This window comes from Lachnellula hyalina (genome assembly GCF_007821495.1).
Source record: "Lachnellula hyalina strain CBS 185.66 chromosome Unknown contig00009, whole genome shotgun sequence".
Lineage (NCBI taxonomy): Eukaryota > Fungi > Ascomycota > Leotiomycetes > Helotiales > Lachnaceae > Lachnellula > Lachnellula hyalina.
Genome location: NW_022157123.1, coordinates 297,269 through 323,522, shown reverse-complemented (window position 1 = coordinate 323,522; position 26,254 = coordinate 297,269). Strand labels below are relative to the sequence as shown.

The 26,254-nt window shown below is 47.9% G+C and overlaps 5 protein-coding genes across 5 annotated transcripts; 1 reads left to right on the top strand and 4 right to left on the bottom strand.

The window, feature by feature from the left end:
- Positions 1-225: 225 nt before the first annotated feature.
- Positions 226-875, top strand: UMP1 (Proteasome maturation factor; the record flags this gene model as incomplete). The annotated part of the gene is made up of 2 exons (XM_031145729.1): positions 226-228; positions 396-875. 2 exons carry the CDS (start codon positions 226-228, stop codon positions 873-875), a joined length of 483 nt encoding a protein of 160 aa, XP_031009043.1.
- Positions 876-1,988: 1,113 nt separating this feature from the next.
- On the bottom strand, positions 1,989-3,021 carry LHYA1_G000737 (uncharacterized protein; the record flags this gene model as incomplete). The annotated part of the gene is made up of 2 exons (XM_031145728.1): positions 1,989-2,143; positions 2,268-3,021. Coding segments are annotated over 2 exons (909 nt in total), but the record flags the coding sequence as incomplete, so codon positions are not given.
- A 1,213-nt stretch (positions 3,022-4,234) lies between these two features.
- Positions 4,235-7,682, bottom strand: LHYA1_G000736 (uncharacterized protein; the record flags this gene model as incomplete). Its single annotated transcript, XM_031145727.1, has 11 exons — positions 4,235-4,486; positions 4,641-4,841; positions 4,911-4,924; positions 4,991-5,108; positions 5,164-5,667; positions 5,727-5,962; positions 6,055-6,245; positions 6,293-6,699; positions 6,748-6,791; positions 6,840-7,038; positions 7,092-7,682. 11 exons carry the CDS (start codon positions 7,680-7,682, stop codon positions 4,235-4,237), a joined length of 2,757 nt encoding a protein of 918 aa, XP_031009039.1.
- Positions 7,683-8,828: 1,146 nt separating this feature from the next.
- On the bottom strand, positions 8,829-21,983 carry ro-1 (Dynein heavy chain, cytoplasmic; the record flags this gene model as incomplete). The annotated part of the gene is made up of 3 exons (XM_031145726.1): positions 8,829-9,290; positions 9,341-21,630; positions 21,683-21,983. The coding sequence occupies 3 exons, from the start codon at positions 21,981-21,983 to the stop codon at positions 8,829-8,831; spliced, it is 13,053 nt and encodes a 4,350-aa protein (XP_031009042.1).
- An 806-nt stretch (positions 21,984-22,789) lies between these two features.
- tom20 (Mitochondrial import receptor subunit) lies at positions 22,790-23,479 on the bottom strand (the record flags this gene model as incomplete). The annotated part of the gene is made up of 3 exons (XM_031145725.1): positions 22,790-23,016; positions 23,067-23,276; positions 23,428-23,479. The coding sequence occupies 3 exons, from the start codon at positions 23,477-23,479 to the stop codon at positions 22,790-22,792; spliced, it is 489 nt and encodes a 162-aa protein (XP_031009041.1).
- Between the last annotated feature and the right edge of the window lie 2,775 nt (positions 23,480-26,254).

The following is a 26,254-nucleotide window of genomic DNA, read 5'->3' as shown; positions in this document are numbered from 1 at the left end:
ATGTCAATAAACGATTTCCCCGGATGCGGGCTTTGAACCCGCTAGCGTACTTTCAACCCTACACGTCCGCCTCGTCGTGCCTGGAGCTTCCACATCAACAGCTCCTACAAAACCCAAAACATCTTCAACAACTCCAAGAGCTCGACATATCTACAAGTCGCACACTTCCGACCCAAACTCCTCAACGAACAATATCAAGACTCTCAAGTCTCCCAACCGCCCATCATGGTAAGCAAAGCAAGCTCCTATAATATACAAATAAGCCCGCTCCTCGAAGCTCCAACATCTCCCACCTCTCCAAGGCTCAAGGAGCTACTTCTCTTCTAACCAGCCCCTCTACATCCCACATACGACTTCTTCTTCATCCCAAAACACAAAACTAACACCACCGCCAGTCAATGCGCATAGCCCCCGCCTCCACCTACGCAACCACGCACTCGCACCTAACCTCGACCCCATCCGCGCCCTCCGCCCCCGGTCTACACGACACCCTCCGGTCAGGCGTCGGTCCCACTCCCCTATCCACGCTCTCCACCACGTCCTCCACATCCACCAACTCCGCACCCCTGGACTCAGCCCACCCCCTCGAAGCCCGCCTCGCCAACTGGCAAGCAACGCAACACGCGCTGAAGATGGAAGGCCTGCGCCGGACCTTCGGCATCAGCGAGCCGATCCGCCGCGGCATGGAGCTGAAGATCACGCGGGAGGGGGAGTGGCGGCCTGCGGTGCTGGGCGGGAGTAGGGGTGGTGTGCATGAGGAGATTCTGCAGGGCAGGGAGGCGGAGATGGGGTGGGAGGATGTGTTTTTGGGGGATGAGATGAGGGGCGTGGTTGGGTTCCATGAGGAGATTGAGAGGAAGGTGCGGATGCAGTAGATGAGATGGCCACTGTGCTATTGTTGTTGGACGAAGGTGCAGAGATTAGAAGCAGAGGGGCGTGGGGAGAGGAGGGATTGTACGATCATGGATTGATGGCGGTTTGGCATGGGTTAGAGAGCGGCCCGGCCAGGCGTTGAGGGCAGATGGTATGATATGATATGTGCCATAGACTTGCTAGTGCTACTACGAAATAAGCTTCTTCCATCTACCCTCCGCTTTATATCCACAGTGAACAAACAGCAAGCATACAATAGCTACCAACCTACCTCCCCACCAAACCAACTTCGAAATCCATCCCTAGTCCAGTGCCGTAAGCAAGTAATCCAAACCCTATGCTTGAACTCCTACTTCTCCTATACGCTTTAATATCAAAACCTTTCCATAATCCCTAGAGTAAAACACATCCATCTACCTCGAAATCTCTCCTTACCGTATTCTCCATCACATAGCAAACAAACAAATAATAACGAGTTCAAAACTGTATACCATTCATTTCATTCCGTTCTATACAAGCACCCGCCTTCCCTTCCCAAAAAAGAAATTCAATCCCAGAAAACCCGCACGCTCGCTCATCCATCAATCGCTAGACACGATCAAGTCGGTCCGTCCATTTCATGCCCTTCCTTGTACAAATGCATACAATATATAATGTCATCCATTTATCCATCCAGCGCTTCTATCCAGCGCTTGCTTCCTAAGTATACACTCCTACTCCACTTCCACTGCCACAACCAACCACCCTCAGCTACTACCATATCAATCAAATCAATCCACACCTGTACATGTCAGGTTTCATGAAATAGCTTCCATCCTTGGTTCCCTTTCGATTCAAATGAATGACCATTATCCATGCAAATCCCAACCCACGCACCAAGCAACCAAGCCCATCATATCAAATCGAATCGAATCCCAAACCCCTAAACGCCTCTGAAACCGCCACGCCCCCAGTCGTCATCGCATCCTTTGCATCTGTCTCCAACTAACAGGAGAATAAGGGAGGGAGCATGCCAAAAGCTTTGATATCAAGGTAGGTGAGAAGATCAAAGGAGACATAGACGTAGACGTAAAAGCTGCAAGTGGAACTGGAAGTGGAAATGAAGTGTGGTCGGGCTACTGAATAATGCATCTGCAGCCAGCGGTGCTTTCATTCCCGTCTCTATCGCGCCCTCCTCCCTTAGATTTGGACGCGTCTTCTTCATCGACTATGTCTTGAGGACGGACTGTCATGTGCACTACATTTGCTTCTTTCTCGTTGAATCTACAATCTAAGCGCCCGCAAAAATCAGTCTAGGTTCAGGAAATGTCCTTTCGGTTGGGTTCTTCATTTCCATTTGCAGTGGAATAGAGTGGATGGAAAAGAATCAAGGGAAACATAAACATAAAACATACCTTTCAACGGCGTCTTATCATCCAAAAGCCGACCAAAGTAAATCAATCGTATGCTGCTCGGACTACTAGGCGGAACCTCCCATTCGTCTCTCCACTCCCGTAATATGAGCTCCTTCAACGTATACACACTGATGCTATACGGATCCTTCCTCCCCGCCTGCGTCACGCCCGGCACGTTCACATTGCGCTTCGTCAAGTACCGCTCGTCGATCTTGTACGGATGTCTCGCCCCAGATGTAAGAAGCAACGTTATGACGAGCACCGGTCCCGCCTCGACGCTGTGCGAAACAACCGGTGCGATCGGTACTTCCTCTGTCGAAGGTCCAATAGCCAATGAATCCACTCTCGATACCTGTGCCGGTGCTGGCGTTGTGCTCGACGTCGTCGTCGTTGTTGTTGCTGCTGCTGCGGCTTTATTGCTCGTAGATAAGGGCTCGTTGGATATTAATCCAGCGCTGGCAGTATTGGGTAATGCGGCGACATGTTCCGGTCTCGTATTCTCGTCGCCCGGCATTTCTGCGCTGGGTCGCGAGGGGGATGATGGGTCTAGGGAGGAGGATTCGGGGATGGAGATGTCGTTGAGAAGACCAGCACCACCACTGTGCGAACCAGCGCCAGGTGTCTTTGAGGGATCCAGGACGCTCATTTGATGGGCGTTGATAGCGGGTGTGGGATCGCTTACAACGGCGGAAGAATTCGCTACTGGAGGTGAAATATTATTGCTTAAGGTTGATGTTGCTGTTGCTGTAGCATGTCCTGTAACGATGCCCGTCGTCGAGTGGGGAAGAGTAGGGGTAGGATGCAGGTTTTGGTGTTTACTCGGGGGTAACAACACGCCACCAGAACGGGACCGGGGTGCTTGGATTGGGAGGGTTCCACGCAAGAAGGGATCAGATTGGTTTTGTATAGGATACTTACCTTAGTACTGTATCAGTACCGTACCGGTATGCCTCGTCTTACCTTTTTTGAAGCAGCCGCAGCTTGTTTCAAGGTCAGACGTAGATGATTTGGTACTGTAGCCGTAACTTATACTTTTCGTGGATCGGACTCTTGTAAAAGATGTAGGTAATAGGTAGATATCAGCTTCTCAATGGAAAGAGAAGCAGCCTGAATCTGGGGAAATTGCCAAGAAGAGCCACCAGAAAGTCCCACTCACTCACTTCACCTCCACAGTTCTAGACTTCAGCTACTGTAAACTAAACTTTCAACTCCACACTCTTAACCAATAGTCAATTCCTGAAAGAAATCCTTCAACAATGGCAATAGGACCATCAACACAGCAAGCAATTCAACGCTAGCTAGCTGCGTGATGAAGGATACCTACCTAGGTACCTGCGGGGTTTCTGTCATCCATTTGTCTTCCCCGTCCCCGTCTTACGAGGTACAGTAAGTATATCCAGTACGTACCTCCGGATTAATTCCCGGATCCCCGTACATTTCATTCGGGAAGGTGCTTGCTTGTCCTTTCCTCTTGTGTTCCTTCCTTCCCTAGAAAAAGGGTTCTGAAGCCGACGTCTGCGTCAAATTGATGCAGATGTCGTTGCTTCTGGGTCGGGTTGCATATGCATGGTGTCAGGAATGGCTTTCGCATACTCAAGAGTTTCAGATAGAGTCGGTGGAAGTCGGACTATCATCTGAGAAAGAGCCGCGTATAGTAAGCTTGATTTGACTTGAGTTGCTTCTCTATACTTCGTCGTGTCATCAGACAAATAGTCGTTGATGATGAAAATAGGATATCCATTCTCGCATCCACAAGTGGTGTGTGATGTTTCTTTTCCTCGCTACTTCGACGCGGGAAATTTCACACTGAATTCCACTGCATACATCACCGTCTTTCTCGCATCACTCAGCTGGAAGGACTGGCTGGCGCAATTCGCATTAAGTCAAAGCAACTTGAGGAAGATCCAAAATTAACCACCCTATCTATCTACCCTCCATCTACACACCCACCCCTCAACATCCCCATCTCATACATCTTCAAGCCTACTTCCTAGACTACTCCTCTCCCTCTCCCTCCTCCCCTTCCCATAATCCCCAACACCCTCCGCAACCCGTCGTTTCGCTTCCTCCACCTGCTCTATCCTCCTCTCCACCGCTCTCTCCAGCGCCTTCATCTTCATCCCCCCAACCCTTGCCTTCTGCTCCTCATGCAGCTTCTTACTCGTAAACCTTGTCTCGCGCCACGAAATATAGGCCGGCGTGTGCGTTATGAGGTAAGTCTGCGGCGGATTAGTAAGTAATAGAATTCCTGCTATTAGAAGAGCAAGCAAGAGCCAGAAGCCCTTCATGATACAATATTAACTCGCCGGGTCGAATATAATGATACAGAAAGGATAAAAGGAAAACTTAGGCCGCAGACGCTCGCTTACTTACCCAAGAGATGTTGAAGGCGAAGGATAGGAGGGCGCGGATGAGTTTGCTGAAGGCGAGGAGGAGGGAGAGTGTAGTTACGAGCACGGATATCGGGATCATGAAGACGAATATGTCGCCCCAGTGCCAGAGATTCGGACCGTCTGTGCCAGTCAGGTTTGTGGCGTTCATGCCGAAGACTCCTGTGAAGAAGGAAAGTGGAAGCTATATGAAGTTAGTTAGTGTTGCTTGCTTGTTCGTGAATATGATAATTAAGCAGGATCAGCGACGTACAAAGACAATAGTCACTGGAGAGTTAAGTTAGTATTAGTAAAGACTCCAGTGTATTTTAGATCAGAGAATATGATACTTACCAATTGTAAATAGCATGATGGCTCTTCCCTGTTTCAAAGTTTCCTCGCCTTGCTTAACAGCTTCCCGCGCTTCCACAACGCCTGCTTGTTGCTGTTTGAGATCCAGTAGATCTTTCAACTATTTCCAGTTAGTAGAATCCTTTTCGTTCCTTCCCAAGGACATATTTACTCACAGCCAATGACGCATTCTCCGCAGCCTCCTTCAAATAGCTCAATTCAAGAAGCTGATTCTCTATCCTATCTAATAACTCCACAGCACAAGTCATCGTCAAGTCGTAATCCTCAGACTCGCTCTCATGATCAAATTGTATTGCCGGAGCATTTCGGAATGATAGTGACGGCCTAGGTAGTCTCCTGTTTCCCGGAAGGCTGTACTCACTTCTGTTGTCGATACTATTTTCTCCAGCACCACGTGCTGGGGTTATGAGACGTTTCATGTGCTTGACGAAGGTTGAAATGACGTTCTGCTCTTGTGTTTTTATCTGCATCATTATGAATAGCTCGTCGATGATGTCTCTGATTTCCCGGAGCAGCTCCCCTTCGGGATTTATGTCTAGTAGTACATTTTGCGACTTCTTTGCTGTACCGTTGTCTGGTTCTTCTCGATCGTTGTATCGTTTTGAGGCCATACGAGTGCATTCCCAGAAGTGCTCGAATGAGATGGTCTGTTTGTTAGTCTGCAGGTGGTTAGTCACCGTTCAAACTGGTGTTTTGTGAGTGATATATGGAAGCTTACAACTCTCCCAATTGCATTTGCAAAAGCATCCATTACTTGCGGCTGCATATCTGTTGGTTGAGTCCGATCAAAGAATACTCGTGAGCACTGGTCGATAATTATCAAGGCAAGATCGTATACAGAGCGGACTTCATCGATACGAGCCTCTCTCAGTCTTGTGCGAATGCACTTCTGAACCGCAGATTCGTCGGGCTTGTTCTTACCCCATCTCTTGGGGAAGCATGTAATAATCGTATCTGTAGTAGTAAGTTGCAAGAACGGCGATGTATCCATTGTGATAATCGTAGAATTGGCTGAAAGAACCGTGGGTAGAAGGAAGGATACTCACTTTCATCCAGCACCCACATCCACAACTGATCGACCATCACAATTCGAGGTGTTTTCTTAACATTCTCTAAACATTGGTCGCAAGTTGTGCCTTTCTTCGTAGGGTCCTTCTTCGTACAACTGTGATGAGCTTTGACGAGCTTCCGTGACGGTGCTGTCTCTCGATACACGACTTGATCACGGTCTCGCCGCCTAGATGGGATTAACATTGAGCAAGTATGAGGTAGTATAGTACTTACGAAGTATCTTTGAGAGTCCAATAATAACTTTGGTCCAGAGTCCTCCTTGGATGCAGTGGCGGCCGCCCCATCAGATATCTCTCAATAATCTTCTCATCTGTATACGCATCCAATGCCTCATACAACGCAGCGGCAAGGAAAAGCAATCTTCCGAGCAACTTCTGGCCTTGAAAAGTCTTATGCGTTATCTTATGAGTAGCAGTATGAGGTCTCGGGGTCTCTGTTCGCGTTGTAATATGCTCGAGGAAGCCGTCAGAGGTTGTCCGATCGATGGTTGATTTAATCACAGGGATTCCGACTTCCTCAACTACTTCGACCATTGGAGACCATCTGTTGGGGCCGTATTTACCGATAATATTCGCTGCACGAGCACGTCTTCGATCTGTCTCCCAGTGGAGGTATGGCATCTAATAACGCTTCAGCTGAATCATTTTTGATCAAGAATAATTACTGACAAAAAGCGCGAGATTCTTGGGTCTTGTTTCCGTACTATCATGATCTATACATACAATTAGCACCAGAAGACACATGTAAAACTAGCAATTACTTGTTGAGATTCGGTAACAACGAGGCCGCATGTGGCGAGTATGCGTAGGCAAGTCAACTCGATCGCCGTGTTGAAGCCCTCTCCAAAATTGAGGGCGGAGAAGCATCCTCGTTTTAGATTCCGGGTCTCCCCTTCGTGCCTTCCGATAGGGACCATTTAGATCGGGTGTTTCCTCGTTGTAAAACCTGGCCATAGCTTCCTGGGATGGAATCACGGTTAGCCCACATCCCCAAACTGTGAAGATTATCTTACCTCAATCCACTCCATATTGTTTGCTGGCAGGTGGAAGTATCGAATCATATTTGGCTCACAAGACCACATCAAGGGATTCTTTTCTTTTTTGGAACTTAGCAATTGTTTTAGGGGGATCTTCTGATTGGGAAAGTTATCCACAAAATCTGGATGGTCGTATGGCCTAGGATGATCATCATCCTCGTGTTGTTTCTTGAAATAGATAACATTGGCTCTCATATCATCGAGGATCCATTCTTTCGCTCGTTCCTCAGGGCCATCCAGAGCACCTGGGTCTGGGGTCGCACCTTCCAGATGGGCATAGCTCCGCTCAATGCGGGACCAATGTGATAAAGTCTTTTTGAAACTGTCAAGTACTTTCCCGGAAGATGTCCTCGGGCCCTCGGCTTCGAAAATGTTTCTTAATTTTTGAATTCGGTTGGTTTCTTCTTGTATTCGCAGCTTCAATCTGTTTGTTTCGTCCAATTCGGCCAAGAAATCGGCACGCTCGCTGAATCTCAAGCACCCAAAATAATGCAATACTGCATCGTCAGGGGACTCCCCGTGAACTAGCCCTTTGCCTGAAGTCTGACAGGTCGTGTAATCCACCATACTGGTAACAAGCTTCGACAATATGACGAAAATGTTTCAACTTTGGCAACAAAACAATCGAGAAGGAATGATATTTGGCGCGCTGCTTGAACAGATGCAACGATTATAGGTGGAAATCGTGACAAGGGAAAGGGGCTCAAGAAACGGGGTACAAGGCAACAATATAAGCTTCAACTTTTTTCAGCCGCACAACAGGATAATCTCGATTCGGCTCATCTGACAAGGCTTGGCTAAAAGCGCCGTTTATTGACTCGCCCTATCGGGCCCACATTTTGAAAAGGTGGGATGTCCGAAGAAAACAATTGCATGATGCTGACTTTGGATAAGCATATGAACCTGTGATGGAGGGGTGCATCATCACCTTGTTTGTTACAGCTTATGGTGGCTGACTAATGATTTGCTGAACCCTGTCGTGCTCCTTACTGTATGCTGGCCGAGCCTTATGTTGAAATGCAAAGCGGCGCTGGTATAGGTGTTGCCTTGAGGTGGAGTGGTGGAGTTGAAACAGCCTCGATTCGGGAAGTCGGCGACATTGCTGTAAACAGGAATGAAAGTGTTCTCACTCTGCTTTCTGACACATAAATGGACTACAAACACGTGATACCGCCTCCTTTATGCTAGTGAGCCTCACTGAAATAAGTAAACGTTTTTCTCCACGGCTCATAAGGTTGTAAATTGCAACTTACTTTGCATTTGAACTCGGCCAAACTGCTTTTAGCGCGAATGCGCTATGGCGACCACGAGGCTTTCCACTCCACCGGCTTATCATCTCACGGAGTTAAAAACGATTAATATTAAGCAGTCCTAAGGCTATAAGTCCATACCGCGTCACAAACTTGAAATTCAGTGATTGAAGTATATAGGAACACCATATGAGAGGTGTATTCCAAACTAAATATGCTACAAGAATAATTACAAAAGAGAAGCAGAAAAGGAAATTGCAATCTGTGCGTCTAACAAACAAAGCAAGACTGGGTATAAAAGCGCATCGCATCGCCAAAGATATTCCATCCCAATGCAGTGCAACCCATGCCATGCCATGCAGATGTATCAATCTCAAAAGTACGCCTAAAGTAAAATCCCAAACTCTCTAAACACAGGAAGACACTCTTCTCATAATACAAAAGAGAGAAAAAACACATATCATCATGCGGCCTCAGCCATGATCTGCTCTCCCTCATCTAACAACTCTGTAATCTTCTCCAAGTTCGTGATCATGCTCTTGCCTTGTCCAACCAGCAGTAATTTCTCGGCGTTAGCGGGCAAGCCAAGGTATGTTGGTGGTTCGCGCTCGGGGAGCTTTTGAATCCATTCGGTAAAATCTCTCAGTGAGGTCCCATTGGGTACGGTTAAACTGCCCTCGTCTTGTCCAGGTCCCGCAATTCCTTCCACAAGTTTGTGCCCGATTTCGTAGGCGGATGGTGTGAGGAAGGAGTTTACTAGTTGAGTGAGACGCGCGAAATCACCTTCATCGTCAATTTTGCCTCCGTATGTCTCGACGATTAAAGTGCGGATCATGTCCCAGGGCAGGTTTTGGGGCGCTACGTTCGTGCGACCTGCTGCTACAGCCTCAACCCAGGTATCAATGATGAAAGCAGAACATTCGTACTAGTCTTGTTAGTATATGAGCTTCAATATAGAGGCAGTGCAGAACTTACATCGCTATCATTGAATTCCCAGAAACCCTTCCATCCCAGGTTCGGTGCATATCGCAGTCTCTCCTGGACTACAGCATGTAAGAAAGACAACAGCAAGTAAAGTCTAGACTTCTCCACGGGATTCTTCGTCGCCCTCGATGACAGCGATGCCATCGAATCCTTCATATTGGCTCTCACACCAGCTGGTTGTTCATACATCAACACCCGAGAAGCTCTCAACAGATTCACAGGAATCTTCGGACTAGATTCCATCGACAAGAACAATCTAAAGTCCGGGTGTGGCTTGAGGGAGTCCATCCGCTTTTCGAGACTCTGGAGCCAAGTTGGAGCCAAGTGGACGTTCTTGACGAGGACCCAAGAACCATTTGCAGCAGCGTTGCTGATAGCCTTGTCGGCGCTTGCTAAACCCTCGTTGGAACCCATAGCAATATTCGTGCATGCAGCCCGAGAACGCTCAACCAAATTGTCAACTTTATAGCTGGCATCGAAACCAGGACTGGAGCATAGGGCAATTGGGTGGCTTGCAGAGACCTGATCGACAGTTTGCTTGAGATCCTCCGTTGTATCAAGGAGGCCGGCGCCGAACACAGCTGTAACAAAGCACTCAGAGGCTGGAACGAATCGATCAAGACGAAAGAGTTTGACAAGCAGAAGTGAGATGAGTTCTTGATCGCGCTTCTCAGTATCCTCTTCCCAGACTTGTGGCACAAAGTTCTCTCCAATCTCCTCAAATATGAAGCGGTCCCATGCCTCAGAAGACACACCTTCAAGCTTGCCCTTCAGCACAGGCAGTCTGGATGCTCGTGTGAAAACCTCATCTCTCTTGTCAGTTTCGGTTGAGACATCGGTACCCTCCACGCTCTCATCTAGGAAGACATCAATGAAACTCTTCTCCATCTTGAAAGGCGCTGCTTGAGCAAGAAGCATGGCCAATGTGATTCTGTCTTTCTGTAGAAGCCCCAGGGCTGTACGTTGGTATGTCGTAACGAAAAGGTCTTCGATGATGATATCACGTCGGACATTGTGGTTCGTTTCGGTAGCCAATCTCTTATTGCCGTGCAAGACTGTGTGGAAGATGTCAAGGAAGTACTGCAGAGAGAATTGGTAGAAGTGATTGAGGTGGTGCAGTTGCTCGAGAACAGCAAATACTGCACTGCAAGATCGAGCGATGATGTTGTATTGTAGCGTGATCTCATCTACCTCAGCCATTACGCCTTCGGTATTGTTCATCTTGATCGAGATCTCAGCAGCCTCCTTCTTCAACGTCTCGAGCGTCTCGATAACATTGTCATCATCTAGGATATTGCCTCTTGATTCGTTCAAGGATTGTAGTAAACGTTTCTCCAATTGTCGAAGATGAACCTTGAATTCTCCCTGTAACTTGATTAAGTTGGATCTGCGCTCGTCAACGTCGGGTCGCTCAGACTTCAGAACCTCATTGAGGGACTGGGTCTGCAGACTGCTCTGTGTGACCGTGAAATTCACAAATGTAGTTCGACTGCAAATGTCAGGAGCGAACGTCGCAGATGGATCTCTGGTAGACAAGTATATCTTGAAAGCGGGCGAAAAATCAATTTCCTGTTTGCCTAATTGGATGAGAACACGGCCACCTGTCTTCTGATATTCCTTGTTGAGGACGTGGTTGAGAACAGGATCCAGGTACTCCGCGTCCTGAATGAGGATTGGGTTACCGAAACGAAGAGAACTCTCAAGCTGCTTTGTGAACGAATCATCCAAGAAACTTGTGACCGTGAGGCGCCTGTCCTTGCTTTGCTTTTGGAGGAACTCGGTAACTCTGCCTGAGGGATCAATGATCAATGGGTATCGGTTGAATCGCTCCAAGATGATTGCATTCTCTGTGCAAAGATCATCCACTGGCAGTGAGTTTTCTTGCCATCCAAGTCGCTCGTCCGCGGTCGAGAGGTATTCAGTAATCGGGTTGTGTTGCTTGTAGTTGATACCCGAGAGTTGAAGCTGATGCAGCCAGTCTTCCATCATGTTCTTTCGGAATTGCTGATCATAGAGACCACTGTAGGCCAAGAATGCTGCAGCGACAAGGACGTCGCCGACAAGAGTGCCAATCTGAGTCTCAAAAGACTTGCTGCCTGCCTCCCAACGAGTACGCTCTGACGAAAGACTGTCGAGGAGGCGAACACTTCGATCAACCTTGAATTGGACGCGAGACATTTCCGTCTTGATAGCCTGAGTTTCGCTGATCAAAGCTGCGTATTCGGTCTTATATGTAGCGATGCTTTCCTCAAGGGTATTGATTGTGTTCTCGACAGCCTGTGCTTCAGCCTTGGTTTGGAGTGCCTGCTCTTCAAGCGTGCCCACTTCTTCTCTCAATGGACCGACCCGATCGAGAATCTCGGAATAGTTTACTTGAGCTGTGACCCACTGGACGAGCGGACCACAGGCCTTACTAGCGCGGTTGACTTTCTCATAAGTGAAGTCGTCGTTGGAGAGGTACTCATTTCGCATCTTAATACGAAGATTGCGCGTCATTTGTCTCTCGTTGTCGTAATTAACAATGCTGGCGATGAAGTCATCTTTACGGACGATACCTTGCACAGTCTTCCAGCTGTCGACTTTATGGCCAAGCAGAGTACAAACGGAATCGAGTGCAAGTTTGACACCCGAGGGCGGGTTCCCCATGGAACGCACTTCTGTTAGATGCTGTCTTTTGATGTTGCTAACGCTCTTCTGGGCCTCAATAACGGCTGGCTCAGCATTGGCCAGATCATTCAACACCAGTTCTCGGCGCTCAGCGACTTCCGACTCCTGCTTCTCTAGTGCAACTTGAATCTCCAGAGATGTGGTCTTCCGTTGTTCGGCTTCCCGTTGGTCTGCAACCATGCGTTGGAGTTTCTCATTTGCCTCAGCATCTTTGCGCTCCAGTTGGCCCTTCTTCTCCGCAAGGCTGACGCGAAGATCTCGAACCTTGTCGACTGTATCTCTCAACTTTTCAAGGCCGACATTAAGATGTCGTTGTTGCTCCTCAAGATCCTCGCGTTTTTCATTGTACAATTTGACGTATTGAGCCACGAAATCCAAGAAGTGCCTGGGTGTGAGATATGTAATTCGGCCTTGCTGCTTCAGAAGCTTGACATTGAAGTGATGAAGAGAGTAGTGGATGTAGACCATTGAATTGATTACAGCCTCGCGATGAGAAGCTGGAAGGTGAAGGTCTCGATAGGCAACAGGAATACTGTCCGGTGCCGAGAAGTTGTGTTTGTCCAAATCGACCGATTGTGTTAACTCAGTGCCGACCTGGAAAAGTGCTTGATCGGACCAGTCTCCGAACCAATTCAGTACGCAACGATTGAAAAGAGCAGGACTCGTTGCAGCCTTGGATGACAATCCGTCCTCAGGTGGGTTCATGGTGAAGACTACGTGAAGGTTTTTGACGATCTGCTGAGTGAACCATTTGTATAATTCTTCTTGCGAGTCGAGAAGCAGCCCTTGACGTTGAGCACCTTCCTTGCAACCAGTCATCAACGAGGCAAGTTCATCGCCCTCGAAGAGACCAGGAACCTCAGCATTTGCCAAGAGGGTATTCATTCTTTCGAGGAATCCAGAGTCGAGCACGTTAGATTCATCCATAATGAAACAGATCTTCTCCCCTTTGCAACCACACCTACGCAGCACATCACGCAGATCATCATCAAAATCCTCTGCTGAATATTTACCATGCACCTTAATCTGGAACACCTTCAAGCCATTCATCCAAGCAACAAATCGAGATAATGTCGTCTTTCCGCTGCCGCTTACACCAATCAAAATTAAATGTCCCTGTGGCTGTCGGAACACCCGATCAATACGAAGAACGTGCTCCAAGACATCGTTGAAGAGAATCAATGGTACATCAACCTCTTCCTCGCAGAATGTTTTGAGACGAGCCTTGACGAAATCGCGCAATTGCTCTCGGTCAACTGGTACATAATTCTTGGATAGCCAGTTGGAGAACAGAATCGGGCCACCAAGAGCCTTGTCTTCTTCAATAGTTGGGAAGAAGTCGAGGGCAATGCGGTGGACAACTTCGTCGGTCCACTTCCGCTCATCTTCGGCAACGAGACGATCCTGGAATAGCCGAAGAGCTTCGTGGGCCCAGATTCGAACCAATCCCTCCACCGTCAGAGTCTCCAATGGTCGAATAGCTTCATAGATACCTCTTACCCATCTGGTGAGTTCACGAGGACTGTAGACATAATGAGGTTGTATCTTCGGCGTGAAACGCTGTTGGGACTCGAGGTAAAATTTGACCATAGCCTTGGTGAGCGACTCAGAATAGCCTCTCAAAGACGGAATAATCTTGAGAACAGCGTTTGTGAATGTGCCATAGATTTGTTGTAGTGACAACTCTCCCGGGTAATCGACCATGATTAGCGGTGCGTGTCGCAAGAATCGAGCGCCCATTGGCGTACGACCAGCATCGGTCGGGGGGTTACAAGCACCCACAAATTGTATACGATCGAGGGTTACCCAAGTCTTATCGGAAGTCCTCCAGAAACCATTCTGCTCAACAAGCTGTCTCAAGAAAGAGATCGCTCTCTGTGTGCCATACTTATCTGGTGCTGGTAAGTTGATCTCATCGCAGAAGAGCACAAGCCAGCGGCCGATTTGCGTGGGAGAAAGAATGACGCCATTAAGTGTCTTTTTGTATTCACAGTACTGCTCGAAGGTTTTGATGAGCAGGTCAGGTGTTGTAGCGCTAGAAAAGTTCAATCCAACGACTTCCATGTTCGGCAACTTTCGAAGGGCGCTGAATAATGTCATAGTTTTACCAGATCCAGGAGGACCACAGAGAAGGAGAGGCTTATGCTCCGCGAGCCAAGAGTACAGCACATCTTCATGGCGGACAGTGTCGAGTGTCGGAATGACAACATCAGTTTGGGTAATTGAGTGCGTATTAACTTCGATAGTAGGGACCTGATTTTGCCACGGGGACCAGTCGGCTTTTGGTAGTGTGACATCGTAGTCAATGAGAGAGGAGTTGTCACCCATCGGAGGAGATCCGAAAGTAGCAAGACCGGCCACACAATCTCCATAAGCTTTGCGATCGCCTAAGGGGCAGTCGCCAGTCAATGACCATACCAGAGCCAAAAGAAGCTTCTTTCCGACAAAGAATTCAACTTGCTCCGGGTCGAGCGGGAAATCGACATGCTGTGAGTTGTATTCGATGAGGTCCCTCACGCTCTTGTTCAAAAGTGAGAACAGGGTATTCAACACTCTCGCAACGGTGAACTCCATGATGTGATTAAATGCCTCCGCTCGCTCCAGAGCATTCAAAATGAAGTCATCCGTGGTTAAAAATGCTTCAAGAAGATCTGCAACTTGTGCCTGGAGAGAGAGTGCTTTGGCCGCAGTCTGGCCGGTGGCGACGGCATCTTCATCCAGATCCTCAAATGCCACAGTTCTCAAGGTATCCAAGTAGTTGGTAACCATCATGCTGGGCGTGACGGTATCCTCACTGAACCATACCATTCCACAACGACTGACAGTAGCAAGAGTAGCATACTTCAACGTCTCAACTTCGAACATGATTCGGACATTGTTGGGCAGGTTCAAACGCTCGCCATTTGGTAGCGTCAGGAGCTTGTTGTCGTCGAGCACACTGTTCAAGTTTTCAACCCATTCAGGGTCAACATCTCCATCAAACACAATCCAGTGTCGCTTAGCCTCTTCACCACGCAGGTTATCGACAATCTTACGTAGAATGCTGGTAAAGAGACCATCTGTCCATTCGCGGGTGGTCGAATCAAGGTTTCCATAGAGTGCTTCTTTCGACATAACTTTCGAATCGATGACGTGGCACACACCTTCAGTACCTTCCACTTGCTGTAGGGCTTGCAAGAGCAGTTTCCATGCTACTGATTTTCCAGAGCCAGAGTTTCCAACCATCATCACACCATGATGAATGCCTTGGATTTGGTAGAGCTGAAGGATCTTTGTCATCCAAGTCTCGTTCACGACGAGATGCCTCTCCTTGGCAATGCTGTGGATTGCCTCTTGCAGTTTTTCAAGACTTGCTGGCACGTATTCGACACCAGGGAAAGATTCGCCTTCGATAGATCGCATGATCTCCACGTCGCTCTTGATCAGCTTCGGCGCAATTGTTTCGCGGATACTCTGAACAATGATCTGAGGCTCGACCTCTTCCTCTGGACCAAGTTCGCCTCCAGAATTTGTAAGACGAGCACGCTTCAAGCCTCCAGAACTGACGAGAACACTCTTCAGAGCACGGAGTCCAAAATCGTAATGAGCCTGCTTGGACAGTCTATCGGCACAACGATCGAAGAATGGCACAGTCTGCTTGGATAGCGCTTTAGCCTGATTGAAACCCTGGGAGTACAGCATGACTTCGGCAATCAGTTCCTTGTCCGGCTTAGACATGGCAACACTGCGGAACAGTTTCTTCAGGTTGTCAGGCAAATTGGAACGACCAGCATATCCAGGATTCATGGTAATGAAAATTCCGGTATTGGCGTTCACACTCAGCTGGCGGCCAACAAGTTCGATCTGAGATTTGGGATCTTCCATGCCTTGCTTTAGGCCAAGTTGAATGTTTTGTACCTGTTGAGACACAGCAGACAAGATTCGTTCTTCAAGTCGATTGAACTCATCGAAACAACCCCATGCTCCGACTTGGCAGATACCCAGGAAGATTCTACCCATAGCTTGGAAATCAAATGTGTCGTCGCAACAGAAGACAAGTGTAAACCGACCAAGTTGAACACCAAGAGCTTTGACAGATTCCGTCTTTCCAGTACCAGCAGGTCCGTACGGGGACCCACCCAGGCGTTGACAGAGAGCTTGTGTCAAGGTCAAGAAGCAGCGATCCGTTAAAGGGGTCCGGACAAGGCGCTCCGCAACGCCGAGGTATTCGAAGCCGTAGTTTAATTTTGCATTGGCCATTCTGATGTGAAGACGCTGTAAGAACTCCCCCTCGGCTTTGTAGACATATCGCATTTGCAAGAGCCACATGTAGTGGTTGGGTGTGCTAGCATTGAGGTTGATGAGCTTTTCAATTGTATCACGCTGATGAACACATTCTGTGATCAAGTGCTCGCATCTCTTTCTTAGTATAGGGTCGAGATCTCCAAGTACGGTGGATGCAAGAAGTCGAAGAACCTTGACTTCTTGGGCGAACAGGCTTGGTAGAGTTGAACCACCTGCTTCGAGCGCCTTCTCCACAGACGAAGTCCATACAGCCTGTGTAGCCAACACAACGATCTGACTGGGAAAAGCGGCAATGTATTCGTTGAGTGCAGCCTGGTTAACATCTTCAGCAGCAAAAAGTGGTTCGTACTGCTCAATTGCTTCTGCCAACAGCTCAGCAAGGGTAGCTTTCATACTGCTTTCGAGTAGCGCTAGCCAATCGTTGATCTTAGGCGTTTTGATGAGGGAAATCTCCTTCTTCAGTCTAACTTCTTCGCCTTCTTTAGAGGTAAAACCAGAAATGATGTGTTCTTCGTCCATAATGAGCCCTGAGAGACCTGCAAACATTTTCTTGAAGTGCTTCGCAATTCGCAATGTGTCGTTGCTGTTACCAATGATTTCAAGAAGATCTTCGTCGCCAACGAAGTAGAACCTTGGGAATGAGACACGCTCTCGCTCTAGATACTCTCCTAGAGCCTTTTGAATCTTGTTCAGTAGTTCAGCTAGACGTTCGAGTGACTTTTGAACTCCGGAAATATTAAGAACGTCCAAGACAAAGGGTTGCTTGTAAACCTTCTTCATAACGGCAAAGAACTCTGAGTTGATATTCTGGAATCTGGACGATTCGATGGGCAGCAGATGCTTGATATCGGCATTTCCAGTGAAGACCCCCTCTAGGTAAACCCATTGTCGTTGAACGTCAATCCAGACATCGAAAAGCACGTGGACACGATTGAGCTTGTCCTCCCAAGATGAAGCTTCTTCCTCAAATTCTTTGTAGTAAGGAGAGTGCCGCATAGCTTGCAATGAGTTCAGATTCTCACTGCACTTTGCGAACAGATCATCCCAGCCTCTGATGAGTCGACATTTGTTCTGGTAGTTGACCAGGTCAAGCGAATAATTAGACCAAATCTCGCGGACTTGTTTCAGAAATTCTTCCAATGCCATCTCGCCTTGAGCTTGCGTGATGATATCTCGAATGACCACCTCGCTCGCGGCAAGGTTCAAATCCCATACTTCTCCAAGAGTCATGGAAATAGGCGAATATCGCTTTCCAGGCTTAAGAGACTTGAAGATTTTATTCCAATGACGATCTCTGACTGCTTCAGATTTCAAGTCTGTCAAAACGGGATTAACTTTCAGGAATTGGCGGAGGACGTTCTGAATGTGTTCAAAAGCTGCATACTGTCTCATACGACTGGGCATCTCTTTCGTCATCTTGATCAGACCGTCGATACTTGATCTAAGCTTGCGGGGCTGGACACTGTTCCAAAGGGTCTCCCGAAGATCGTTCAGACTCTTCCAAATTGTGGAAAGGGCGGCCCAGACCGACTTGAAGTCCTGGACTTCCTCCAGTATGGCAGAAAGGGTAGTGTCGGGACTGGCAGGAAGATCCAGTGCCTCCTTAGCCTTGGACACCATCTCAGATTCCTCATGGAGCCGTGTAATACGGGTTTCAAAGGAGGCCAGCGTGGCAGATGCGATTTCGGGGGCAATGGTACCGGAAACAGGCTTCTCCTCATTCCACTGGCTAGTTATCTCAGCAATCTTATCGCCAACAACCTTGTCTTCAGCGGTGATCTTGGCACGCAAAGCATCGTTCTGGTCTTGCACAATTTTGGCTTTCCTCGTCAGAATTTCGTTCAGCGCGGTCCACTCTGAGTCAAGCTGATCTACCCCCAGCCAATCTGCAGGAAATTGATATCGTTGCCGGACAAGGGTTGTCTGTCCTTGCCTGAAAATGTCCACTTCTGGACCCCAAGCCTTGACTTTGCGCTGACATGTCTGCACAATGGTGATGAACTGTACAGCCTGGGCTGTAGAAGTGGCTTCTAAGGATTGCACTTCCAAATCTCGTCGTGCCTTCTCGATGTCTGCATAGACTTCGCGGATGCGGTTACCGAGTCTTCCGCCAAACTTCGTGAGAATTTCGTGTTGCCATTGATCGTATTTTGCATTGACCTTGGTCTGTACCTGCTCATAGTCGATGGTCAGATGACCGAATGACCGACTAACCTCTGTTGTATCGAAGGTTGAACGTGTCTTTCGAATCTCCTGAAGCAGCTGCAGCCATTTCGGGAGCTGCTCTCCAAGCATTTCATACACCATATCTGACTGTAAATCCCAGAGCGACTGAAATTGCATCCATTTATCCACGTATATGCTAATTGCATGTAACTTTGTTTCGATGGAGCTGTATACTTGAGACAAACTATCTGCACATGCCGCAGGAAGATCTGTAAAGCAAGCCTCGGTATCATTTATAGTTGCCAGTGTCATCTCGTACCGTGAAGCTTTGACTTTGCGAAGACTGCAAACAACTCCAAGCCACTCATGCAGTTGTTGGAACCAACTGGCTCTGGCACGCTCCAATGGGGGCTCAAGATAAATAACTTGGTTCCGCATTGACACTTCATGCATCAGTCGCTTTAGTGAAGGCTTGTTATCGGTTTCTGGCCCTTCAATGGCGCTGAAGTGCTTCTTTCGGCTATCGTCATTGACTCCTTCAGAGACCTCGTCTTCGAACGTTTCAATCCAAACCTCGATCGCCCGTCTTAGTCGCACAAGCAGGGTTTCCTTGATTATCTCATTCATTTGTCGGACCCAGTAAGACAAATTCACGTAGTTCTCCAAATTCAGCTGATCCACGGCATTTTGGATGGTCTCCAGACGGGACTGAAACGAATCGGCGTCGTAAGGGCAAGTTTCTAGTTCAGTAAGAGCTTTGCTGACAGTTGAGTTGATGGAAGAGAGAGTTGCAGCCTTGCCCTGCAAGAGCGAAACAGACGCCGCGAATTCTCGAACAAACTGGACATGTTTGCTCTCACTACGACCGCCGAGTCCATGGTCGAGACTTCCATTGGAGTGGTAGTTGGGTTTGGCATGGATGTCGTAAGAATGAATAAACGACTCCCATTTTAACGGCACTCCCTTTTGGATCAGAGTCTGTACGTCGTTTTGGTATCCACTCAAGAGAATGGCAACACCCGCCATTTCCACAATTCCTCGACTGGTCTGGGCGAATGTACGAACACTTTCCATCAGACTGACTGCGTACGGGTATACTCGTTTGGCCTCCTTCGAGACATTATTGATCTGATGCGGCACTGGGTAATTCAGCCACAACAAATTTCGTGTCTCTTTGAAGAGGGCGATAACTTGAGGGTCGAAATTTACGGCTAGTTCAAGGGCATTGTTTGCAGCTCGGATCTTGTTGATGTTGAACAGGCGGCCCGAGATAGATACTTGTTTTCTCTGTACGTCATGTAGCCATGCCTCGAAAATTGGCCGAGTGTCGAGCTTTTTTCTGAACAGGTTGCTTTCACTCTGTAGCTTCTGCCCTTCCGAATGAAGAGCCCAGTCAGTACCAAGAACATCTGCAACCTTCTTCATATAGCCATCAAGTTGTCTCTCAATTTGACGAGCCCATATGATGGCCCCAGAGACCGGAGGAAGATCTCTAAGCTGGGCCATAGCATGAGCTTCGGAATGACCATATTGTTGCTTGAAACGCTCGTGAAGGGAAGAAATATCATGCTTAACGTTATCAATAAGCTGCGTCTGGTATTCTGTAATAGCACTCCGAATCTTGGGTCGAACAAAAAGCGCATTGAACTTCGAAAACACCCGGAACATCTCGTTGGCAGTCTTGGCTGTGGCCAAACGGTCTCGTAGCCGAGCAATAATTGAGTTCTCGACACGCGACGTCCGATCATTGTAGGTCATTTCAGCTTGCACCCAAATTTGCGTACCTTCGGGAGACACATCCAGCAAATCCACATTGTTTAAAGCTGCATAGGCTTGCTGCACTTCTTCAACAGCATCGACATCACCCATTTCTTCAACAAGTACAACACCATTGGAAGCTCCATCCCCGCCATCTTCACTCTTTGGTCCCAAGACGTTGACGATAGTTTTTTGAAGCTGTTCATGATTGTCGCGGAAGGTGCTGACATATTTTAATCTTGCTTGAAGGGCTGCATGCTTTGGCTGAATTTTGATGGGGATGAATTTCTCGTTCCTCCGGCGAGTTACCTCACGGGCAACATTGGTGAATTCCTTGATATGCTCATCCCAGATTTTCCAGATAGATTCTGCAGTCGTCATCAAACTCTTAAACTCTCGGTAGTCCAGGTGCATCAAAGATCGGCCGTGCAACAACGAATGTAATTGGGTATCAAGATCGGCTGAAATGGCTTCGACTAAAGGCAAGGCTCGCCGAATAGGATACGGACAAATTCGAAGCTTCTTATTGAGATGTGTGAAGATCATGCCTAGCGCATCTTGAATCTTGGACAGAGACGTGGCGGACAGAAGCTCGTCCAGCGGAAAATCTCGCATGAGCTGGTTGTACTTCTGGACCGTATCCGTAGCCTCCTTCAGACCGGTATCCGCAGAGAAACTGACTGTTGCTTGGAAACGTTTGGCGGTTCGAAGTATTTCCATTGTAAGAGTTACACCATCACTGCGCAATTGAGTCTCAATCCCCTCCAAAGCAGACTCCATAGAAAGCCAGAAGTTAATCTCTTGTGTTGCCGTTCCACTGGTAGGATCTCTTGACATCTTCGTAATCGTCTGTATTGACTTAATCCATCCGTTCACAATAGACTGAAGGTTGTTGAGAAATGTACTGTCTTGAATCAAAGTCATAGGAATCAATTCAGCGGTCGGCCTAGTATTCCTAGCAGCGGCTTCTTCCAAAGCATTTTGAACCATGGGGTGCATGGGCAATATCAAGTCCGGAATTTCGATGTTTTGTTGCAAATGTAACAGGCTCAACTCCAACTCTGCTATCCTCTTCTTTGTCACCGGAATTCCAGTCTTTGCGTCCACATCTGATCTGGCTCGAGTGCCATTTGTCGTCTGCTGCGTCTTGGTATATGCATCGAAGTAGGGCGCCAGCGCTAGGTGTACAACAGAGTGTAATATTTCGAAAGGAGAAACAGATGCACCTTGACCACCAGAGTTGTTGGTGAGCGATGCCACACCAGGAAGATTAATTATTTGTATTTGCGAAGTAATGGGTATCGTAGGATCTATAGGAAATGGACGCTTCAAAAGGGCTATCGATGCTATGGTTGTTGCAGAGAAGGAAATATCGGTTGCAAGACTGTAGTTGTAACTCGTAGGACCTGTATATAGCCATCAGCCCAAGCCTCTATGTTCCTACATGGAAATACATACCAGTTCCGTCAAGTGGTGCATCTATTACATCTGCAGAGGCTGCAATATCCTTCTGCAAATACAGAACGGCTTGGGACTCTGCCCAGCGTTGAACGCGCTGAGTTGTGTCGGAGACCCTTGCCTTGGACAGGAGACTCCCGACGTTCTCAAGTTCCTTTCTCGAGGCTCCTAACGTGATTTCGCACACCTGAGTGAGGTGATCTAATATCAACAGAGGATCGATCTGATATCCGCCGTTCCCACCTGCAGCAAGACCGTTCGCAGAGGGGGGGGTGCCCCCAGGCGATGTGACCTCCATCATGGTGTTTGTTTTCTATAAGGATCGTCTCATCTCAGAAAGGGGTGGTGTAGGGTCGAAGGAGTTCGTATTGCAGTTCACGAGGGGTAAAGTGAAGACAGCTGCATGTGTTTGTTGTCGGGGTTAGTGAAGAGGTTCTGTTGATTTTGTATGTACAAGTAATTATCTTGCTGTCGCGAGACGACGCGAATGATGCCCCTGCATGGACTTACCGAGCCCGGGTAGGGTTAAAGTTACAGAAAAGGGGTTCCATTCCTGAGGCCGAGATCGACTCCAAATATTGACTTTGATACAGTCTCACGAATTCTTTTCAAAGGATTTTGATCGGACAAACATCATCTCCTAGACATTGCTGTACGAAATACTGTACTATACTACATATTATGAAACAAGTTCAAAGAATATCTGAGCTTCTGATCACCTGATTCGCGCTCTTTCACATGGCTTTTGATGTTTCTTCGCAAGGCTTAGAAGTCCAGGAACGGTTGCTGATACCCAGATACGTATAAGCTGTTGCAGATATATCTCTTGCCACGTTCAAGTCTAAGTCAGATTCAACACAAGCGATAGGAACTTCTAACAAATAACCCAGCAGTGCAACTGCGGCATGGACTCAATATCATTACATTTCGCACCCCGTCTCGCTTCTGGCGGTATATTATTCATACCCTCAAAATATTTACAGTTGTACAGACACAAAGAAGAACCGAGCGTATACGCTAATTGCTGTGACCGGCAATAAATCGTGTCCGCTGGAAAAGTTCGTAGAGAGGGGAATTCCATTGCACGCCGAAAACGCTTTAATCCATTCAATCCAGTCCAACGCCAGGTATTCCACTAGAGCCACTATCACTTCCTGCTGGTGTTGCACTGAATGGCCCCACGTCCAACTCGGCATCAGCTGCGATCATCTCGGCCAGGATATCCAGCACGGCTCGGGGAACCGTCTTGTCGTAAATGGAGATCAAGTCTTTTGGTTGCGGGTATACCTTCAGGGCCTTGTAGAAGCATAGAGCAGCCTCAATGTTGTTGCTCCCTATATTTAATTAGTGAACACTCTGCTGAATAGAGCGCTGGATCTCCTACCGTCTCCACTCAAACCCTCGCCACTTGCAACCTCTTGCATGAAATATGCCTCTCTCTCCTCAACGTCTGTAGGAAAGCCTTCGTCCTTTGCCTCTTCAACCGCTGTCCTGATAACAGCTCTTTGCCTGACTGTATGAGCCGCTGCCTCTTCCTTCGCGGCCCGAGCTAGTTTTTTGGACTCTTTCTTCAATTGCTTTCTGAAATTCGGGTCTGTACGCCGGCGTGGTCAAAGTATACTGCGCTTTAGCAGAAGTTAGCAATGCTTTATTTCAAAAAAGAACTGAACAACAGATGTCAAGTCGCAAGGCCTTGAGAAAGCAGCACGACGAGCTTTCGTGGAATACGTACTATGCAACTAAACCGGCAGCTACTGAACCAACCGTAGTAGCGACTATTGTTGAAGTTTGAACCATGGCGAAAGCTGTTGATGAGGAGAATAAGGGCTGTTGATGGAGAAGGTTGAGAAGTGGGTGTGTATTGTATTGTCCTGTAGAGCTCTCAAAGCTTCAAAAATTAAAACCGGCCCAGCCTTGGAAATTGTGACGGGTCGCGGTGGCCGAAGTGGCTTAGCACTGTACGGTAGTCTGGATTAGGCACATGCGCAACCTCCTCACCTTTGATCCTTGGGCTAAGGCTCAATGATGCATAACGGCCCGCGCGTCTGAATGAGTTAAGTTAGGGAAACAGAGACAATTACCTCATTTTTCAAGACTTGTCCTCAAGGATGTCAGAATCAAAGGGAATCTCCCTGAGGACCAAGACCAAGAGAGGCAATAAACAACGTCCCCAAATCAGCGCTCCCAAACAAATATCAGGTCCCATCCAGCCTGGAGCTGGTCCTGCTGGTCCTGCTCCCCTCAGTGCTCCACGAAGCATTGGAGGGAAGTCGTCTTTCGAAGCTCCCCCGCCCTCGCGGCCGCCAGTCGCAGGGGGAAAGGTACGAATGAAAGACCAAATTTAATGTTACAGCAAATGCGTTTCTGACGAATAGCTAGACTTCTGATCTCGTCAAACGAAGATACTCTACTCGTTTCAACAATCTCCCTGCCGATTACGATGCTACTGCTCCTCCCGTACCGAATATCCCGACCTTACCGGGCCAATCTGGCCCTTCGAAAGATCGTAGACGTGGACCTTCACCAGCCAAGGGTCCTGGACTAGCTGTGGATATCAAGGCATTGAGAGATCCGAGTTTACGACCGGAGCAGTACATAGCTGGTCTTCTAAGTGATGCCTCGGAACAAGAGATTGATGAATACCAGCAAGCATTAAAGCGGGTAAAGAATCGAGCCTCGACCGATCTCCAGCAGAATGTCTATCAGAATAGGACACAGTTTATCAAGATCAGTAAAGAGGCCGAGAAGCTAAAGGGAGAGATGCGAACTCTACGAAATCTAATGTCGGACCTCAAGACCAATACTACGGCACTACGAAACGCATCTTCACAAGGGGCTACACCTTCGAACGATTTCGATGGTGGATTTCCCTCAACTCTGAGCAAGAGGGATAAAAGGAGTTCGGTAGCCGACCGTACTGCAATGTGGAATTCACAGCTTCAGGCACTATGGAAAACTGTCGAAGGTTCCCAGAAATTTCTGCCTGCTCTTCCAGGCCGTCACGTCGTTCAGAATGCTGGTCTTTGGATCGAGTTGGACAACGCAACCTGGAAATCTCGGCGTGCAATGCAAATCATTCTTTTGAATGACCATCTCCTTGTCGCTTCGAGAAAGAAGAGAAGAATCGAAGGAAACAATGCAGATCAACGAAATGCACCCTCCAAGCTCGTTGCGGATCGCTGCTGGCCATTGCTGGACATCGAGATGGTGGACCTTGCTGGAACAAGCGAATCCGCAACTGGGAGAAATAAGGTTGCTGATGCAATCATGGTCAGGGGCGTCGGTCAAGAATCATTTACTTACCGAACTGAAAAGCCTGATGATAATGATAAGACGTCCTTGATGATGAATTTCAGGAAGGCTGTCGAAGGGCTACGGAAGGGGCTTAGATCAGAGATGGAGTCGAGCAATAAGGCCAAAGAAACGATCAACTACTTTGCGTCACGAGACCCTGGTCTCCTAAAGAAAACCGAGCTGCTGGAAACTCTATCTGATATTAAAGACATGCTCATCGAGGTCGATGGTAAACAGCAGAATCTGCGCTGGGTTGAGAGTCAAGTCGATGAGCTTGATATTAATATCGCTCTCCAGCGCTTCGAATCAGCCGTACAGGAGGTCGAGAAGCTCAATAATTTGGCCAAGAGCCTGAAAAGCAACGTGGTAGCGCAAGACTTCATTACCTTCAAGGCTGACGAAAGAGCGTCGAAGCTTGCCGGACTTATTACTCGCGAGCTTGTTGATACCCACAATGAGCTGAAAAAGACTAAGCGCAACGTTGGTTGGTTGGCGAAATTAGGATTTGAAGATCGTGCGAGAGAAGCGTATCTTGAGGCTCGAGGCAATACTATCCGCAAGCGATCCAGGTATGTCGAATTTAAAGTTTACAGTGAAGTCTACTAATCCGTCATAGACAATGTATTTTTGAAGGTGATCTCACGCAATACATCTGGGAACTTTCATTCGTGTACTTTACGATTATAAGGAACACGGTTTCGACATTCCAAGCATGCTTTCCACCCATGTTGATGAGTGCATGTGTCAAATGGGCAAAGGAGCAGGTGGATGCATTCAATACGATACTTGCACGTCAACTGAGTAGTACTGAACGTGGAGGACAGGTTTGGATGGGATGTATGGATCAGGCAAAGGAGCATTCGAGAATGCTGGCAGAGGTGGGTCTAGACTTTAAGAGCCTGATCGGGCAAGATAATGGTACTGCAGGGCAGCAGGCTCAGGATGGACCAGTAGGGCTAGGATTTATGTGATGTTCAAGGGAATGCAGGCATCCGCAATGTTCGATATCGAATAGAAGAATAGAAGATTCTCCTGTTTCGAGATTCCCTCCTGTCTTTCTATTCGTATCATATCCACCAATGAAATTAACCAATTACATGTACCTAGCCTGATCATCACATCGGAGAAGGTTTCTCTTAATACTGTATAGAACACATTCGCATTGTCCTCGAACACGAAAACGTGACGTTTCTCAGCCGCAAAGACTTTACGCTAAACCTAAGCGAGACTTCATATTGAAATTGAGTGTCCTTAGCCATCAACCCCCATATTTACTCC